The sequence below is a fragment of the Colobus angolensis genome, unplaced genomic scaffold (assembly GCF_000951035.1).
Source record: "Colobus angolensis palliatus isolate OR3802 unplaced genomic scaffold, Cang.pa_1.0 Scaffold218, whole genome shotgun sequence".
Lineage (NCBI taxonomy): Eukaryota > Metazoa > Chordata > Mammalia > Primates > Cercopithecidae > Colobus > Colobus angolensis.
In genome coordinates, this window is record NW_012115355.1 from 643672 (window position 1) to 664698 (window position 21027).

General features: G+C 35.9%; 1 protein-coding gene across 3 annotated transcripts in view; it reads left to right on the top strand.

Annotated features, from left to right (window-relative positions):
- Positions 1-20759, top strand: part of TDRD3 (tudor domain containing 3) — a 188042-nt gene extending 167283 nt beyond the window's left edge. For all 3 annotated transcript variants that reach the window (XM_011943268.1, XM_011943270.1, XM_011943271.1), the window contains 2 exons: positions 14387-14512; positions 20497-20759. In XM_011943268.1, coding sequence (XP_011798658.1) covers positions 14387-14503 — 117 coding nt within the window. In that variant the 3' untranslated portion in view covers positions 14504-14512; positions 20497-20759. The remainder of the gene's footprint in view (positions 1-14386; positions 14513-20496) is intronic.
- The last annotated feature ends 268 nt before the right edge of the window (positions 20760-21027 follow it).

The following is a 21027-nucleotide window of genomic DNA, read 5'->3' on the forward strand; positions in this document are numbered from 1 at the left end:
CCCTGTGGCTTTGCAGGGTATAGTCCCTCCTGGCTGCTTTAACCGGCAGGCATTGTCTGCCGCTTTTCCAGGTACAAGGTGCAAGCTGTAGGTGGATTTACCATTCTGGGATCTGGAGGATGATGGCCTTTTTCTCACAGCTTCACTAGGCAGTGCCCCAGTGGGGACTGTGTGTGGGCTCCAGCCCCACATTTCCCATCTGCATTGCCCTAGTAGAGGTTCTCCATGAGGGCTCTGTCCCTGCAGCAGACTTCTGCCTGGATATCCAGGCTTTCCCATATATCCTCTGAAATCTAAGTGGAGGCTCCCAGGGCTCAATTCCTATCTTCTGTGCACCTGTAGGACCAACACCACGTGGAAGCCACTAAGGCTTGGGTCTTGCACCCTTTGAAGCCACAGCCCAAATTGCATCTTGGCTCCTTTTAGCCATGGCTGGATCTGGGGTGGCTGGGATGCAGGGCACCAAATTCTGGGGCTGCACAGAGCAGCAGGGCCCTCCAGCCACAAAGCATTTTTCCCTCCCAGGCCTTCAGGCCTGTGACAGAAGGGGCTGTCTCAAAGATCTCTGAAATGCCCTAGAGACATTTTCCCCATTGTCTTGGCTATTAACAAGTTACTTATGCAAATTTCTGCAGCTGGCTTGAATTCTTCCTCAGAAAATGCGTTTTTCTTTCTTTCTTTTTTTTTTTTTGTTTTCTTTTTTATTTATACTTTTAAGTTCTAGGGTACATGTGCACAACATGCAGGTTTGTTACCTATGGGTTTTTCTTTTCTACCCCCTGGGCACACTACAAATTTTCCAAACCTTTATGCTCTGCTTCCCTTTTAAACATAAATTCCAATTTCAAACTATATGTTTGTGAATGTATATTACTGAACGCTTTCAGGATAAGCCAGGTCACCTCTTAAATGCTTTGCTGCTTAGAAATTTCTTCCGCCAGATACCCTAAATCATCATTCACTATCAGCATTTTGGTCAACATCTTTCAAATAGTCTCTAGGAAGTTCCAAACTTTCCCACATCTTCCTGTATTCTTTTGAGCCCTCCAAACGGTTCTATCCTCTGCCTGTTACACAGTTCCAAAGTCACTTCCACATTTTCAGGTTATCTTTATAGCAGTACCCCACCCTGCTGGTACCAATTCTCTGTATTAGTTCATTCTTACACTGCTATAGAGATACTACCTGAGATTGGATAATTTACTTAAAAAAAAAGAGGTTTAATCGACTCAGTTCTGCATGGCTGGGGAGGTCTCTGGAAACTTAAAATCATGGCAGAAGGCAAAGGAGAAGCAAGCACCTTCTTCACAAGGTGGCAGTAGAGAAGGCAAAAGGGGAACTCCTAAACACTTTTAAAACCATCAGCTCTCATGAGAACTCACTCACTATCACAAGAACAGCATGGGGGAAACAGACCCATGATCCAGTTAGCTCCCATCAGGTCCCTCCATTGACATGTGGGGAATACAATTTGGGATAAGATTTTGGTGGAGCCAAACTATATCACAATGTTATTAATAAAATGAGGTTCTTTATTAGAAATCTTAAAATATAGATTTAATATAAAAATCTACAACTCTTTTTAAAGTAAACTAGTTTTTCTCACAGAATGAAAGAACCATGCTCCTTTAAGATAACAATATTGGTTGCAAAGTTACAAAGATTTTAGGTTTTTCTTTATGAAAACCATTTTTCTTCACACTTTTGAAATCCTACAGTTTGTAACAGCCTTCATAAATCAGTGATTTCCATTTTAGCTCCAGCACAAAGCTTTTCAGCCAGTCCTGCTGTCAGTGTACCTGCTGGTTGACATTGACAGGATTCTTGTCAAAACCTGGGTTTTGCATAAATTAGTGTTTAACCCTGGACAGGCTTTTCCTCCTCACTTCAGAGCAGCTTTTAAAAGACTGTCATGCCCTTATTCAAAGATAATGAAAGTGAATTGACTATTGTATCATGCATTTTATACTCTGAAGAATGTAGCTTATCAACACTGTTAGAATAACTTGAACTTTCCTAGTCTTTTTTATTTGTCTTTGAGCCTTAATTAATAATCTTCAGTCTTACAAATTGCTTTATATAGACATCATCATTGATACTCCACTGTACCTTTCTCTTAGTCCGGAGGATCTATTTGGTCTACTTTTTAATACACAATTTACATTGGGGGCAGGGGCACAACAAAGGGGCACACTTTAAGTAATCTTATGGATAAACTTAGAATTTTTAAAAAGTTGATTGTCTTAACACTTTTCAGGAAGATACTATTTGAAAAACCCAAGAAAATATGTGACTCTAATACTGAGACTTCATGCTTTCCTAACTTGTTCTTACTGTCACTGTTTCAGCTATGGCTGAATGGCAAAGGAGAAATAGCTTCATCCTTGAATGTAAAGAATATAACATATTTGATATGATGATACATTTATTATGTTCTTCCTTTGTGTAAGATGATAAGCAAATTACTCTCCAGATTGTATCAGTTCCCCCACCTTCTGTTGAACATCTCAGATGTTTCAGATGTGGAATTACAGGTTACTAAAATATAGTTTATAAATTTCAATAAACCTAGAAATAGAATCATTATACTAAAATGTAATATATCTAGTAGTCCGAGTTGAATCAGGTGATATATGTCATCTAATTTTCCTTTACCTAAGTTGACAGAAGTAAGTTCATCTCTTATTGTTCTTGTAGAAAATCTTGGGGATACTTTTTCTTCCTTCAACCATACTACCATCAAAATGACTGAGAAGTTTTTCTAAGCTTGGAAAGAGAATAACTCTTTTTAAAATAAAGCTAATTACTAATATGTTGAACATTTTGAAATCTCAGTAGAAGCAAAAATTCATACATTTAAGCATGTTGTGCAAAATCAGCATTTAGATAACAAGATGATATATTCTCTATCTTTACTGAGGTAAAGTAGTATAAATGGTTGATAATGTGAGGATTAGAGTTTCAAAACATGATTACCATTGGAATACTTATTGTGTGCTCAACACCATGTATAACTCTTGATGTACATTAACTGATTAAATATCTATAGGATCTCTATAAAACAAATATTAATATGTTTATACACTAGGAAAACTACAAATATAGGTACAGAGCTGTTAAGTAACTTGCTCAAAATCTTTGAACTAGTAAGTTATAGAGCTAATAGTCAGGTTTAGGACTTGGTGACACCATGGAGCATGAACCTTCACTTTATCTGTAAATGGAGGTAAGTTATACAAACCTACTTGAGAATTTTTGTATGCGTTTAATGAAATAATGCTTATAAAAATGTCTAGCATATTAATTGTTTCTCAGCATGTGATAAATTGTTCTGATGAGTGTCATTTAGTTCATTCAATCTTAGTTCTCACAAACTGTAAGTAGAGAATGGAAAATATAGTGGTAAAAGATATCAGCTGGTACTTCTCAAGGTGATAGAAGTATTTTACATAGGGTAGGAAAATAACCAACTTATTTCTTTTAACCTATTATTCCATTGCTAGAAGAGCTTAATCTTACACTAAGACTACCTTTATTGTCTTCTAAAATTCACTAGGATCTTGCTTCAAGATTAAGGTACATTTCAACTACCCATTTTGATCCTACCCTTTTATATGGTGTTCTTCTAACTTCCACTCAGACTGTAAAAATAAAGGCTAACAAGCCACCTAAATAACTTTTTAGAAATACCTGATGTAATATTACATAGTTAATTTCAGAATATACCAATATACTGTGCCAAAATAATATCTTTCATTAGCACATGGACTTTATACACTTAAATTTAAAACTTTGTATTTAGGTTGGGAAAATAATTCCCTACAAATGTAGAATAAAATATATCTGGGAATAGATTGTAAAGATTTCATTTGATGGCAAGCACAATATGAGTGACCAGTAATTGAGCACCTACTAAAAATATTAAAGCAAGATTAGATATCAGATTGCCTAATAGATGTATGTATTGCCTATTAGAGTACCTTCATGAGAAATAATAGCATTGTGTTCCAAGTAAGCCATACTTGGAATGTTATTCTTAGTACTAGGTTATGCAGAATGGTAACTACGAAAATTTATAAAGGTAAAGATGATCAAGATGATGGAGATTCTGGGATTAATGGTATTTGACCAAGAATTCTTAGTAATAGAATAAGGAGAAGTAGAATATTTATTTTTAAATAATATCTTTCATATAGCAAAGGAAACAGACTTAAGAAAATGTAAATAGAAGTTCCAGAGGCCGAGTGCAGTGGCTCATGCCTGAGGTGGGCAGATCACCTGAGATCAGGAGTTTGATACCAGCCTGATCAACATGGAGAAACCCCGTCTCTACTAAAAAATACAAAAAATTAGCCAGCATGGTGGCGCATGCCTGTAATCCCAGCTACTTGGGAGGCTGAGGCAGGAGAATCACTTGAACCCAGGAGGCAGAGGTTGCAGTAAGCTGAGATTGTGCCATCACACTCCAGCCTGGGCAATAAGAGCAAAACTCTGTCTCAAAAATTAAAAAAAAAAAAAAATAGTAGTTCCAGATGTTTAGATTTGCACTTTCTAGTGAAGGATGCAAAGCAATGGAGTTGGCTGCCAGAGGAAGCCTCAGCTCCCTTCACCTGAGTTATTTGCAAGAGGCAGAGCCACCATTTGTGTGAAATGCCATGGATGAATTTTGTGCTAAACGGAAAATCAGATCAGTGACTCCTGGAGTACCTCACATTTCTGAAACTATAACTTTAGTACTCAGCCTGATAATTGATAAAGGTTTGTAAACCATAGTTTTCTTTATATTTCACTGAAGAGAAATAATAAACTACATGAATAGGGAGTTAAATGTGATAATGGTGTTTGTTACATTGGGCCCTACCTGCTTTAAGGCTTAAGTTTTTCATTCTTTTCCTGTCATTTTTATATTTCTTAACTCTCATTAAGAGGGTGAAAACATCAGCAAACAACTATTTTTGTATCATTTGGTATAAAAATTTTTCTTACAATTATATCAAGCATTTCTTATAATATCTCTCCTACCACTCCAAGTTTTAGTACTTTTTTGTGGCATTGATCTGGCCTGTATTTTATCAATTTGACATAAAGGTTTTTTTTTTTAAGACAGAGTCTCATTCTGTCACCAGGCTAAGAGTGCAGTGGTGCAGTCTCGGCTCACTGCAACCTCCACCTCCCAGGTTCAAGCGATTCTCCTGCCTCAGCCTCCCAAGTAGCAGGGACTACAGGCACGTGCCACCATGCCTAGCTAATTTTTGTGTTTTCAGTAGAAATGGTGTTTCACCATGTTGGCCAGGATGGTCTTGATCTCTTGACCTCATAATCTGCCCACTTCAACCTCCCAAAGTGCTGGGATTACTGCACCTGGCCCTTTTTTTCTGATTTTTAAAAATCTGTGTTATAGGTCTCCATGGCATACTGTATCTGTCTGTATTGTTGGCCAGTCACATATATAAAATATGTTGGCCTGTTTTAGCATTAAAAGCATTCTAGCATTATGATATAATCATTGCTCTCAGAGAAAGAATTCGTTAACTCATCTTATATTAACCTACCTATTTTAGATGTAAAAAGGACATAAATTATGAGAGAGTGAAATAGTTAACCACTTGTGATTAGTGCTCATATGTCTTAACCATAAAATATTCTAAAACATACTCAGTTAGCATATTTGGGAAAGTAGTTGCTTTTGTAAAAATAATTTACGGGCATTGACCTGAAAACATATCAATAGGCATAGATAGGCATATGCATTTTTCATTATTAATCATAATTGCTGTACTTCTACCTTTAAAATATTGTTTCTAATTGGTTTCTTTTTATGGGATATCTTAAAATTTTAAGGGTATAGGCTAAAGGCAGGATGTTCAAAGAAGTTAATCATGTTAATTTATTGTTTGCTTTATCTTAAAATACTCAGATTTTATAGAGTGTCTGTAACTTTTGATTGATCATTTTCAGTAATGCTCCTTTGCTACTTTCTTTCCTCCTTTTGTTCTATTTGCCCTTTTTTCTTTATACATTAAAAAAGAAGAAAAAGAGGCCACCTGCCTCTCCCCAAAACAAACAAAAAAAATGGTAACAATAAAATGAATTATATGAAATTACTAGTTTTTGTGAATAGTTTTTGAACCTCTGAAGAAATAAAAGTTAAGCTAGTGGCAGGAACCTTTCTTCTTGCATTGGCTCTTTCATTTTTTTCCAAAGGCATTTTTGCTTTTTTTTTTTTTTTTCCTGCTGAAAGCAATTTGAAGAATACACTTACAACAAGCTCAGTTCCTGATTTGCAGCAAAATCTATCAGTCTATTTAATTTAATTGAAGTGGGTGAACAAACTCATGTGTTTTGAATAGAAGTATATTTTATTAGCTTAGAGTTATTTGATTGAGACTAATAGCCAACACTGATTGCCTATTTGTGAAGCTCTTTTTAGGTATTTGTCATAGAATATCCTGCTAAACCTCTGAGGTCATTACTATGATCTATATGAGAAAACTAAGATGTAGAAAAGTTAAGTAACATGCCTATGATGTGGTAGAATCTAAACCCAGACTCAGATCTGACTTAAGAGGTTGAGCTCTTACACATGCCAATGCTGTGATATAGTATCTCTCAAGGAAATCTTTGAGCCAACTGACACCTTTTGGAGCAGAAATATGTTCCCTACTCTGATTTCTGGACAAGCTTTTGGAATCTATTTAACCTTTAGCAATGGGTTTCAGAGAGGTACACATTTTTAAAAATTATATATTCATCCTTGTACTTAACTATTTCAACAAAGACAATAACCATTCCGTGATGTTTATAGCTTCAGGGCTGAAGCCATCCATTTAGTTAAAATTAACCATAGAACTTGAAGGATATTGTGCTAAATGAAATAAGCCAGACACAGAAATACAAACACTACATGATCTCACTTATATGTGGCATCTAAAATAGTCAAACTCATAGAAACAGAGTAGGATGGTGGTTGCCAGGAGCAGAGGGTGAGGGAAATGAGGAGATGTTGGTCAAAGATTACAAAGATTCAGTTATGCCAGATGAATGGGTTCTGAAGATTTAATGTATAATATGGTGACTACAATTAACAGTGGTGTATTGTAGGCTTGAAATTTGCTAACAAGGTAGATCTTGTGTTCTTTTCCACAAAAACGGAGAAAGAAGAAAGAAAATGGAAACTGTGAGGTGATGGGTATGTTAACCTTGATTGTGATTATTTCATGGTGTATACATATATCAAAACATCAAGTTGTACATCTTAAATATATATGACTCCTGTGTGTGTATACCTCAGTAAAGCAGAAAAAATTCAGGAATAACATTGACTGTAGAAAAAAGTTCCTGATGAAAAACTATGTGAAGCAAGAAATGTACTGTATGATGCAATGAAAAGAACTTCAGGTGTACAGCCTAAGGGTCTCACTGAAGCATGGCCACTTACACAACTTTGGGCTAAGGAGCCTTAGTTTTTTCATCTATAAAATGGTGAGATTAATTCAAAGCCTTATTATAAGGATTAAATAAGATAACATGCAAAATGCCAGGCACAAATGGAATAAGTATTCATATTCCTTATTTTCTGTTTCAAGTTGTAAACTCATGTATCTTCAAATGGGAGAGGATCCATAACTTTTATCATTTGTAATTTAATAAGGGAGACTTCTACTATCTTTTTTGTACTATATTCTAACTAAAATATGGATGCAGCTTTTTGATGTTTCACATCAAATTTTCACAAGTGCTTAACCTGCCAAAAATAGCTTGTTTACATTATATTACTGTATAGATCTTAGTGATGTTAGAGGAAGGACAGTGATGAATAGTACTGTATTTGCTTCTACTGTCATTTAAAAATTAGTTTTTCATTTATGTTAAAGTTTAGATGTCTTGTTTAGATTGTGCTTTAGTAGGCAGAGCTTATAATAAAACCCTTGAGTTAGGTATTCACATGATTTCATAATATCCTGTAGAATCATAAACAATTTTAATATAACTTTAGAAAATATAGTATTTAAAGAAAAAAGATTAGAACCACAATGGGATGTCCCACAGTCCTCCTGAAATTTTCTGTGATACTGGAATGAAAATATTATGTCAGCTATGCATTTTGAAACAGTTGTTTAGTAATAAGGTTTTGGATCTGAGTTTTCTTTTGTCTTCATTTAGCGTTTTTTTCTCTTCTGCCATAAAATGTTTTGGTTTAAATAAAATATGCTGGATGAAGTACATAAAAAGAGATTATCTTAGAGCTGCTCTGGAGGGATGGGAGACTATAATTCTCCAATATATTTTCTTCTAAAGGGGAATTGTTTTCAAAGCTTCAGAAACCAAGATAAATTAATCAGTTATACAATTTAATATATTTGGTTATATATCATAATCATTTTCTCATATGTTTATGAAACTTGAGGGTTTTTTTCCATTTAGGTATATGAGGTGAATTTTTATTATAAAATGAGACATTTAATTTATAGGAGTCAAGTATAGGGTTTAAATTTTATCTGTGATAGAAGGCAAAGGGAGAAAGGCTCTGAACTCAGAGCCAGAGGCCTGCATTCCAGTTCTGGCTCTTCCACCAGCTCATTTTATTAATCAAGTCACTCCACCCAGTTGGTTTTCAGTGAGTAGCAAAGGTTGAACTAGGTTGGGTTTTTAATTTCTATGGCTTGAGGGCTACAGAGGTTGAAGAAACTGAGGAAGAGAAAGCCAAGGGGGCACTGCTCACAAATGTATAAAAACACCCACTTTAACCTAGGCCCATATATTTTATATAGGAATTCTACATAAGATTTCATTTGAAACAAGAGTGCTGAATTTATCCTCAAAATAAATAATAAAAAAATATAAATCTGCTCTGTTAGATTGATCTCCAGTTCCCCTCCAGTTCTGAGATTTATGATACCTGTATTCCTTACCATCATTACTAAGTACCACAGTGAGGGGCAGTCAGACTTGTGAGTCAGACCTGTGTTCTAGCCCAAGTAGTGGCACTAGTTACTTGAGCAAGTGATAGCCTCTCAGTTTGACTAGCTGTTCTTTACAAAATCTTCTTGTTTTATAATCTGTGGTTCCAGGATACTATGGACCCGGGTTTTGTTTTTTTGTTTGTTTGTTTTTTGTAGTAGAACTACAAATATTAAAGTGGAACTTTTTTTAAACAAGGATAATTGGTAAAGTTCAGTGTTGATAATAATACATGACTCCCATGGGCACCAAGGTTGTCTCTAATCTTCATAGAAAATAAGAGCTAAGGCTGGGCACAGTGGCTCACGCCTGAAATCCCAGCACTTTGAGAAGCCAAGGTGTGTGGATCACTTGAGATCAGGAGTTCGAGACCAGCCTGGCTAACATGGTGTATTTTTTGAAAATACAAAAAAATTATCTGGGCTCGGAGGTGTGTGCCTGTAAGTCCAGCTACTCGGGAGGCTGAGGCAGGAGAATAGCTTGAACCTGGGAGGTGGTAGTTGCAGCGAGCCAGGATTGCGCCACTGCACTCCAGCCTGGGTGACAGAGCAAGACTGAGTTTCAAAGAAAAAAGAAAAGATAGAAGAGCTGATTCAGCCTTCAATTTTTAGCTACTCGAATATAGAAGAACATTAGTATAGTTAATCTAAAAATAGACTTGTGTGTAAAGGTATTTTAAGTTTTACTCTTAAAGTCCATTATATGTTTTGGGAAACCAGATTTGTCTTTATGATGACTGCTTAGGTTTTATATGAAAATTAGTTTACACTGCCATAAACACAAGCTAAACACCTCAGGCAAAAGGTGGCTTGGAAATTCATAGAATAAGTGGTTCATGTATGAATCGCTGAAGGAGATATGTACTCATTAACATTCATGGTTCAAAATACCCTCAATTTCAAGGACTATTGCAGAGTACATTGACTTATGTATTGTGACTGCAAATTCTGTTAAAAGAAACAAATTTTATTAAATTACACATAACGTTGCTATTAGGTGACAGTATTAAGTTTTTCCAAGTTTTTATTTTTATTTTTTCAATGAAGAGAATAATTGTCATTCCCATTTCCCACCTCCATCAACCAAATAATCTATCACTGGCTCTTCACAAAGTTATGACTTGGGAAAATGCTGAAGGAATAGTAATATAACATAAAATGGGCTAGGCGTGGTGGCCCACACTTGTAATCCCAGCACTTTGAGAAGCCAAGGTGGGTGGATCATCTGAGGTCAGGAGCTCAAGACCAGCCTGAACAACATGGTGAAACCCCGTCTCTACAAAAATACAAAAATTAGCTGGGCATAATGGCTGGTTCCTGTAATCCCAGCTGCTCAGGAGGCTGAGGGGAGAATTGCTTGAACCTGGAAGGCGGAGGTTGCCTTGAGCCAAGATTGCGCCATTGCACTCCAGCCTGGGTGACAGAGCACGACTCCATATCAGTTTTTTTAAAAAAAAGGCAAGGCGATTCATTAAGTAAAAGTGAACCTATAGTTGGAGCAGAGGTAAGTATTTAAGTATTCTCAGCAAATAGAGCGCCCACCTTCCCCTCCCGCCAAAATTTCCATAGAGAGTTCAGTCAGCATTTACATCTTAGGGGTAGAAGCACAGGAAGAAATGTCCCAGATTTCCAAACCCAAACTTCCTAAAGGTTAGAATTCTTTTCCAGGCTGCTCTGATACTTAGGAGTAGGAAGGATCATTTGCCTAGCCTAAGGTTTCTCAACTTCAGCACTGCTGGCATTAGGACTGGATACTTTTTTGTTGTGTGGGCTGTCCTGTGCATTGTAGGATATTTAGCAGCATCATTGGCCTCTACCCATTAGAGGGAATAACAACTCCTTCCAGGCATTGCCTAATGCCCCCAGGAGGCAGAATAGCTCTCACTGGAGAACTCCTTCCTTAAAGCACTGGTGTGTATGCTTAGCTGCATTTCACCTTACTATTTGTGGAACAGAGAACCTGACTTCTATTTAAGTGTGTTTCATACCTCCTACTGAAGTGTCTTCCAAGTGACCAATTTATGATGAACTTTTATAACACCGCTCGTTTATAAATGGGGAATATGTAGTTTGTCTGTGTTGCCACTCCAGATACAGTATACAGTAATGAGAGATTGAAGATGATATGCAGGGAAAACACAGTTGTAACTTGTCAAACGGACATTATAGACGAAGTTGTGTATCTCCTTTTTGCATTGGTTTTGTCTTTTGTTGTTTTCAAAATACCACTTCATTTATGTTTGGTGTCAATGATTATTGCATTTTAGTATCTTTTCATTAAGAAGGAACAATAAACTAGTAAATACTAGTATAAAAGAGCTCATATTAAATATTAGCTTTTTAATTTTATAAAACCTATCTGACAACATGGCTAAGGTAAGCAAAAGTCTTTCTTTAATATTTGAAGAGATTTATTCTGAGTCAAATATGAGTGACCATGGCCCATGACACAGCCCTCAGGAGGTCCTGAGAACAATGTGCCCAGGGTGGTCAGGGTGCAGCTTGGTTTTATATATTTTAGGGAGATGTGAGACTTCAGTCAAATACATTTAAGAAATACATTGGTTTGGTCAAGACGGGACAACTTGAAGCGGGGGCTTCTAGCTTACACGTAGATTTTTAAAAATTTTCTGGTGCAGAATTCTGAGTCCCAATAAAATGGTTCTGAATCTCAGAATCTTAGGCGAAGATAACATTGGACAGTTCTGGTTTATGAAAATTCTTGCAGATCTTGTAAAGAACCTTGCCTGTGAGTCAGAAAGAAAATGGCCCTGGTTTGGACTCTTTCTCTAATTAGTTCTGTGACTTGGGGAAATCACTTCACCTCTCTTGGTTTATAGATTCATCTGTCAAATCTAGAAGGATGGATTAGATAGCCTTCCGGAACTGTGCCAGCTATAATGTAGTGTCATATTTTTAAAAAAATGTTTGTAAACTATGAAACTAAAATTATTTTTTTGAGTTGTAAATCTGTTACAGAGTACTGAGACCTAAAGGAAGAAGATAGGCTTGAAGAGGAATAAAGTAAAAATTTCATTCAAAGATGACTGAAAATAAACTGATCTATTAAATCAAGCTATGTGTTATATAAAGAGGAAAGAAGTACCCATTCTGTGCTAAAAATTACTAGCCATACACTATAAGAAGTAATTGTTGTGGGTAACCAGATTTGCTCTCAACAGCTGTGCAGGACGAATATTTTAAAAGTTAAAAAGCACAGATTGTGCCTCTTACTGTAACTGAAAACCAAACTATCGGTATCTTTTTTACCTTTTTTTTGGCTTCTACTTTATATAGACAGATTAAAGACATCAAGTTATGAGTTATGTGAAAGAAATCTCATGGTTGGTCATCTCTATAAAACCATTTACTTGAATCTGGTTAGTTCAGTTCATGAATTCTTTAAACACAATAGATAGAGGTAGATTTTCAAATGGCATTGTCATTTTATTATGTAAATCCAGATCACTCTCTCAGCAAATACAGTGTCCTATCTCTGTGTATTTTATTAATAAAATACAGATTTTTAGATGTTCTCCAGCCAGTTCTGCAGCCAAGTGTGGAGAAAAATAGTATTTTATTCTAATTCCTGAAATAATTACTTCATCTCCTACAGTACCAAATATATTTTCATAGTTTTCAGTTAATATGCAGAGTTTCAAATGTTGTCATTTGTCTTAAAATAGCTACTTTTCACATTTAGCTATAATCCTTGAAAATCATTCAGAACACTGACTAGAATAATAAAAAAAACTTCTTTCCTGAATACTTTTATATTTTTCTCACTGCATTTTAATTGCTTTGCTAAATTACAGATGTAATATCTGATGCTTCTAACCATTTTGAGATTGATTGTTAATGAAAGGGATATAGGGAAGGGAAAACTCATCTGGAAGTTGATCTCTAAAAGGCAGTTATTTAATTATACCAGATATATTGTCAGATTTCTGCATTCTCTTCTTTCAGTGATGATAGGCCCCTCAGGATGACCATTAATTTTTGGCTATTGGCTTATTTCTTTAACATGCTGACTGAGACTTAAAGATTTAAACAGCAGTGTTAGAATGCAAAACCCAAAGATACTACTGTCTTAGAAGTATTAGGGCAAAGTCACAAAGCTTTCCCAAGCCTCAGTATTCTTTATATAAAGTGGAAATAATAGTTCTTTTTTTTTTTTTTTAAAGAATACTGTGGAGGATGTCTAAAATGACAATTATGTTCATGCCCAATTTTAAAATCATTGCTAAATAATAGGATTTGACCAAATTATCTTACCATCTTTGTTTCCATTAGGTAAAATTGCAGTAATTCGATCTATAAAAATTTAAAGAGTAGAACTCAGTCTTTTCATTTATTTTTCTATGTTTTTAATAAGGTCAAAGGAAAGCAATATTTTGAGAAAGAAGATTCAAAGATAAGGAAGAGAAAAAAATAGGATTAATTTCCAAAATCATGCAAATTATTGTGCTCTGATAATTCAGTTGTAATTTAAACTGCCTACTTAGTGAAATAGATGCTTTCTTTATCATAAACAAAACTGAGAGCTAATTTTTTCTCTCTTTCATAGGGCACATACTTCATAGCTGTGTTAATTCAAAAACACTAAAATAACAGGGTGGCAGCACTCAGTAAGAAACCAATGTGGCTTTGGCTATATTTTGTTGCTTCTAAGTCCTTTTCAAATATTATAATTAACTATACTCTTTCTGCTATTTAATCTGCTTATCCTAATTTCCCTATGCTACTCCTTGAGCTGGTAGATACCCACTCAGTAAGAAAGCAAATAAAATAGTTTGAGTCTTACTGTAGTGATCTCTCTATCTTGCATGAAGCTTTCTTTATATGTAAATTGTATTCCTCCCCTATTCCAAACCATTGTTTTTTTCTGTCTCTAGATGTAAGGTTCTTAACAGTGTTGGAGATTTCATCAGATGGGGACAGACAGCTGGTGAACATTCTTTGGCTCTTCAACTGCTTTTCTTTATTCTACTGAAACCCTTTTCCATGATAAATACCTAGAAACATTTAGAAGCCCAAATATTCAAGAAAATCGTTATTATAATGCTTGCTTTTCTGTATGTTTTTACCACATTGTGTCAAGCCATTTGATGAGATGATCTTGCTATTATTTGGAAATAGTTTCCTTTTCTAGAATAAAATGCAGTTCTAATCTTACCACTATAAACGATGTTTTTCTATTACCAAGGATCAAAAGAGTTTTTACAGTATCCCTGCCTTTTTCTTTTCTTTCTTTCTTTTTTTTTTTTTCCCCCTTCCCCTTGCCTCCCTCTGTTGTCAAAGTTGACATGTGTGAATTCTGGGGCAGCTTAAGAGAGATATTATTAAAATAGGGACCATAAAATTTTTTTCAGTTAAGAAACTTGGAACCATTTTGAACATGTAAAATCACTACTCTTTGCAAATAGGAGGAAGAAGGCACCTGCGACCAAACTCTGGAGTTCCGTAGGGGAGGTGATGGCCAGCCAAGAAGATCCACTCGGCCAACTCAACAATTTTACCAACCACCCCGGGCTCGGAACTAATACGAAAAGGTAAACTTAACATTGTGAAGTGGTTTTCATATAAAGAAAGATGCAATTCATGTTAAGCATATAAGTCCAATGAGTGATTTTTTTTTTTCCTTGAGACGAAGTTTCACTCTTGTTGCCCAGGCTGGTGTGGGCAGTGGCATGATCTTGGCTCACTGCAACCTCTGCCTCCTGGGTTCAAGCGATTCTCCTGCCTCAGCTTCCTGAGTAACTGGGATAACAGGCATCCACCACCATGCCCAGCTTTTTTTTTTTTTTTTTTTGGTATTTTTAGTAGAAATGGGGTTTCACCATGTTGGCCAGGCTGGTCTTGAACTCCTGACCTCAGGTGATCCACCTGCCTTGGCCTCCCAAAGTGCTGGGATTACAGGAGTGAGCCACCATGCCTTTTAATGTGGCTACTAGAAAATTTTAAATGACATATGTCTTGTGATATTTCTGCTGGGCAGTACTGTCCTAGAATGTGATGTCTTTAGCTTCCCCAGAGTTCCTTCACTGGTTAAAAATTAGTTCTGCCATCCTAAGTGAAGAAATTTTTTTCATCTGTTCTAACCTTCAGCTTCTCATATAACAGTAGTCTGCCTAGAGTGGAAGTCTAATGCTAATTGACTTCTGAATTACTGTAGCAAGCCAACGTAGCACCTTTTTCTTTTTATTACTGGCTTTTTTGTGTGTGCCTAATGCAAGGTCATCAAGTAAACAGTCCTGACCTACTGTCCATAGTGTCACAGAAAAGCTACTTCTTGACTCTAGATATTTTTCTTATGGCATGGAATAAGTGGTTTGTCATTTAGTGCCCATGTCTGTTTTTAAGCAGAATCAAAAGAATATGTAAGGACTTCAGCAACTTTGTGTTGTATAAGACAGAACATACACTTACAAAATAAGCTCAGCATGCTTATAATTAAATCACTTTTAAAGGTGAATAAAAACTGAGAATTCTCTCTTAGCTTTGCCATATATGACAAAACCACAACATGAGTCTATCATACTGAACAGGGGAAAAACTGCAAGCCTTTCCTCTAAGATCTGGAACATGACACGGATGTCCATTTTTACCACTTGTATTCAACATAGTTGAATAAAATAGAAGTACTAGCTAGAGCAATTAAACAAGAGAAAGAAATAAAGAACATCCAAATTTGAAAGGAAGAGTCAAATTATTCTTGTTTGCAGAGGATATTATCTTATATTTAGAAAAACCTAGATTCTACCAAAAAAACTATTAAAACTCACAAATTCAGTAAAGTTGCAGGATACAAAATCAATATACAAAAATGCTACTATTTCTGTATGTCAACTGCAAACAATTGTTTTTTCCCTCTTTTTTCTTCTTCTTCTCTTTTGAGACAGGGTCTGGCTCTGTCACCTAGGCTGGAGTGCAGTGGCACCATCTCAACTCACTCCAGCCTCTGCCTTCTGGGCTCAAGACATCCTACCATCTCAGCCTCCCTAGTAGCTGGGACTACAGGTGCACACCACCATGCCTAGCTAATTTTTGTATTTTTTGTGGAGACGGGGTTTCGCCATGTTGCCCAGGTTAGTCTCAAACTCCTGAGCTCAAGCAATCTGCCTGTCTCAGCCTTCCAAAGTGCTGGGATTACAGGCATGAGACCCACTGTGCCTGGCCTCAACAGCAAACAATCTGAAAAGGAAACCAAGAATGTAATCCCAAGTAAAATAGCTACAAATGCAATAATATATCTAGGAATAAACTTGACCAATGAAGTGAAAGATCCCTACAATGAAAACTATAAAACACTGATAAAAGAAATTGAAGAGGACATGCACAAAAAACTGAAAAGATACTCCATGGATTAGAAGAATCAATATTGTTAAAATGACAGTACTACCCAAAGCAATCTACAGATTTAATGAAATCTCTATTAAAATACCAAGGACATCCTTCACATAAATAGAAAAAATAATTCTAAAATTTATATGGAACCACAAAAGTCCCAGAAAAGCCAAAGCTATCCTGAGCAAAAAGAAGAAAGCTGGAGGCATCAGACTACCTAACTTCAGATTATACTATAAAGCCATAGTAAACAAAACAGCATAGTACTGATGTAAAAACAAACAGACCAATGGAACAGAAAGGAGAACCCAGAAATAAAGCTCCATATTTACAGTCAACTCATTTTTTACATAGATGCCAAAAACATACATTGGGAGGGATGATAGTCTCTCCAATAAATGATCCTGGGAAAACTGGATATCTGTATGTGGAAGAATAAACTAGATCCCTACTCTCATCATAAGCAAAAATCAAAATGGATTAAAGACTTAAATCTAAGACATGAAACTATGACACTAGTAGAAGAAAACACTGGAGAAACACTCTAGGACATTGGTCTGGGCAAAAACTTTTTGAGTAAGACCTCAAAAGCACAGACAACCAAAGCAAAAATGAACAAATGGAATAACATCAAGTTAAAAAGATCCTACACAGCAAAGGAAATAGTCAACAAAGTGAAGAGACAACCCACAGAATGGGAGAAGATATTTTCAAAGTGTCCATCTGACAAGGGCTTAATAACCAGAATGTATAAGCTCAAACAACTCATGAAAAAAAAAATGATTTTTAAAATGGTCAAAAGCCTGAATAGGCATTTCCCAATAGAAGACATACAAATGACCGACAGGTATATGAAAAAGTACTCACCATCAAAATGACCGACAGGTATATGAAAAAGTACTCACCATCATTGATCATCAAAGAAATGCAAATCAAATACAGTGAGATATCACCTTACATTAGTTAAAATGACTTTTATCCAAAAGAAAGGCAATAATGAATGCTAGCAAGGATGTGGAGAAAGGAGAACCCTTGTACATTGTTGGAGATGTAAATTAGCACAGCCACTATGGAGAACAGTAAGGTGGTTCCTAGAAAAACTGAAAATAGAACCACCATATGATCCAGCAATCCCACTACTGTGTATTTATCCAAAGGAAAGGAAATCAGGGTATTTTATTTCTTTTTAATTGCTTAAAACAAGGTTTTAAATTGTAGCCCAAGGTTGTCAATGCCCTCATTGCTATAAGGCAGCCATTGTTTAACAGTGGACTCAATTTCTTCAGGGCTGTTGAAGGCAGGTAGGATCTAGCAGAGCTAAAAGTAGAGAGGAGGCAGTGAACATGAATGAGGGTGCACCCAGATGAGGGGAACTCTTAGTCCCCTTGACCCTTCTTTAGTTTCTTTTGTATATTTTATATACTAGGGTTCCATGGGAAATTTCCTTCAAAAAAGAATATATTGCTTAAAAGTAAATTGTAAACTATAACCGTAGGGTAACTATAGCTTATCCATATCAAATAACAATGCACATGGTTCCTAATCAACTTAAACATCACAATCTTAGTGGTTTTCTGTGTTCCCTGAGTTAAAACTTCACCTTGACTAAATGCTCGCTTTGGATTGTACTGATAACATAGGAAATATATGATGTAGATATTTTGGATTTCTGACATTGATTTAAAAAAAAACTGGTGGACCATGCCTTGATGGTATCATTTTAAAACTCTCACTACAAAATTCACCCTAAAAAATAAGACACGTGATCTTGTTTGAAGAAAATTTTACTTAGTTCTGCATTTTAATTCAAGCATATGTTATAAAAGACTATGAAGTAGAATGAAATACCTCTTTGACCTACTACTATCTTTGGATGGGAGGTTCAAAAATAATGTTCTGCTCTTGTTACATGGTGGAATATATTCTTGAGACAAAAGATGTTTGTCTCCTCATTCCTGGTTTTTATTAACTTAAACATCTGAAAAGAAGATAAACATTGTAGCCAGCTATTTACTTCCAGTAAATATAAGCATGAATTCTAATATAGGCTGAAATTTTCTAAGGTTTTGTTATCTGAAATTATCAAGGTAGTGAAAAACACTTAAGGTGCTTTCTATTATCAATTTTACAAAACATAATTTCATAGTCATAGGTTTTCTTATGTTTTGAGTACTAGGTGATGAATGATACATGGTAACTGTTCAGTGTTTATTAAATCAGTATGTTTTGATAAAGTTTTAGATATGTAATTTACGCATTCTTTGATTATCCTAAAACTTTTTTTCAAGGCCCTCACAGACCCCCTTCCCCCAACCCTCCACACACATGAACTTCATTGTGGTGAGAGAATTGGATTCCCCTTGAGCCTGATACTAAGGACAGCTTCAATGACTAACAGAGCAGGAGATACCTAGGAATCAGGGCTAGGTGAGAGGCGGTCTCAGGGAGCATGTGGAAACATAGGCCCAAGTCTGAGAAAAAGTGGTGACAAGTCAGATCTGAGACTTTAGGGGAGATAGAGCCCAAAACTCCAAACTTCTAGTTCCTGGACACTGTCACAACTGTTCAGACAGCTTGGAAATATGAGCAGATATAAAATAGAGAAATTATACACAGTTCTTTAGTCCAACCAAAACTCTGTGGTTTGGAGAGGTTTCTGACATGAGTGGAGTCCTAGGAACTAGACACTAATTAGTAGGAGCAGCCCTTAAACATGAAGTTTAAGCTTCACATTCCTGGTGGGGTGGAGCCCTCTGAAGATATAGGCAGAGGAAAGTTTAAACGAGGGAAGCAGAGTCCATAGCAAGTGGTTCTTAGTGGCTACAATGAAGAACATGAACCAAAACAATGGGTATTAAAAATATTTTTCGGTGATGAAAACAGCATGCTTCAGATACATAAGAGTTTGAATTTGTTGTGTTTGATGCTGTCATGAACTTTTGATTAAGAGAGTGATATGATCAAAATTAAGCTTAGGAAATATTGCAGCTGGATGTAGGATGGATTATAGCAACAGGAGGGAAAGAACCTAAGAAGCTATTGCACTGGTCCACTCAAACATTGGTTAGAGTTGCATGACCTGCTGTGAAGAGAGAGATGGCAGAGACCTGTGTAGGAAGCCTTTGTAAGAGAGATCAGCAGGAAGCTCCTGCTGCCATGGAGGTCAAGGCTCAATGTGTAAAGCAGTTAAATAAACGCTGACTCACTTGGAACTTCTAGTTTCTTCTTTGTTTGATGAAAGAATGGTATTCACAGTTTCACATGTTAGAAACCTTAAAACCAATAGCTAAGCATAGACTACTACATAGGTACTGTAAGCTTATTTTCAAAGTCCTGGTTTTTAACACCATTTTTAACTACTAAAACATGTATTTTTAAATGTTGAAATTTTTTGGACAATCTGGTCCAGCATCAATGTCAGGAAAATGATCAATATAAAGGTAACTGTTACAGAACTCCATCATGCCAGCAGAACAGGCAGCAGGTGAGGATTATAGTACCCGACAGTCTTTATTTTCTAAGCAGGAGACTGTTTACTTCCCAAGACTTATGAGCTGTTTGTATGCAGCTGCAGGAACTCCACTAGTCCCTGCCCAAGCACGCTGTCATGCATGAGGCTAAAATAGGCCCAAAGCAAACAAATCTTCTCTGCCATTTATCTCAGCTCTTTCTCTTGTCACCACCCAAAGTGGTTTTAACTAGAGTGGTGCCTAATAAATGTGGGGAGCAGGCAGGAGGAGGTGACAGACCAAACTAAATCACCTGTGTGGAGCAACTCAATTCAGAAGTGTTCACAGAAGAACTGGAGGTGGTTAGGATAGGGAAAGACATGGCTCATTGGCAGACTGCATCAGTTTTCGGTAATCCTCTGTTACAAACAGTTCAATTAATCCAAATTCCTGAAATCAACATGCCAGCAATAAATGGTATAACAGTGGCAGAAATGTACTTTAACAAATTCTAAAAGAAAAATTTATTTTCAAAAAAATTTTGCTTTTTTCTTTCATATTGCTTTATAAAGATTATGGTTACAAATTAGCAATATCCAAAATTTATGCTAGTCAAGATATATTTACATTTATACAAACACTTCACATTTACAGATAAGTTTCAGAAGAAACGTATCTTGACAAAGTATGGAAAAGTTAATTTGAGGCTTCAATTTCATTTTCTTCCTTTCTTTTTAAAGGAAACTCTTTGTGAAGAAACAAGCCGGTGACTGAAACATCCTGGTGGAAACCTGTTGACCTTCCACTTTCTCTTCAGAATAAGTAGCAGCTGTGGTGGATATTATTATTTGAAGAAAGAAAAAGCAGATTTTAGGGTGGAAAAAACATTCAACTCACACAAAGAATGGGAAAAAATACTGAGTTAAATAAAGCAAATACTTTTTACAAGTGAAAGGAAGAATTTTTCTTCTGCCATCAATAAAACCATTGTGCTATTATTGTTTTACTGTGTGTTTTATTTGCCTGATGTTATCTTTCTTGTTCATCTGGTATTAACCCGATACTAATTGCCTTCTATAGGATAGCAATTACAGCATACTGAAGCCTCCTCCTATAATTACAGAATAAACTGACACAGCTTGCCACATTTCTTAAAAAAACAACCTGAAGCCAAATAGCAGTTCTTAGTATGGTAATAGCTGCACAGCAAAAAGTATTTAAAACTTGAATATGTTTTTTATAACACTCTGGTACCTTTTCCAAGTGTAATT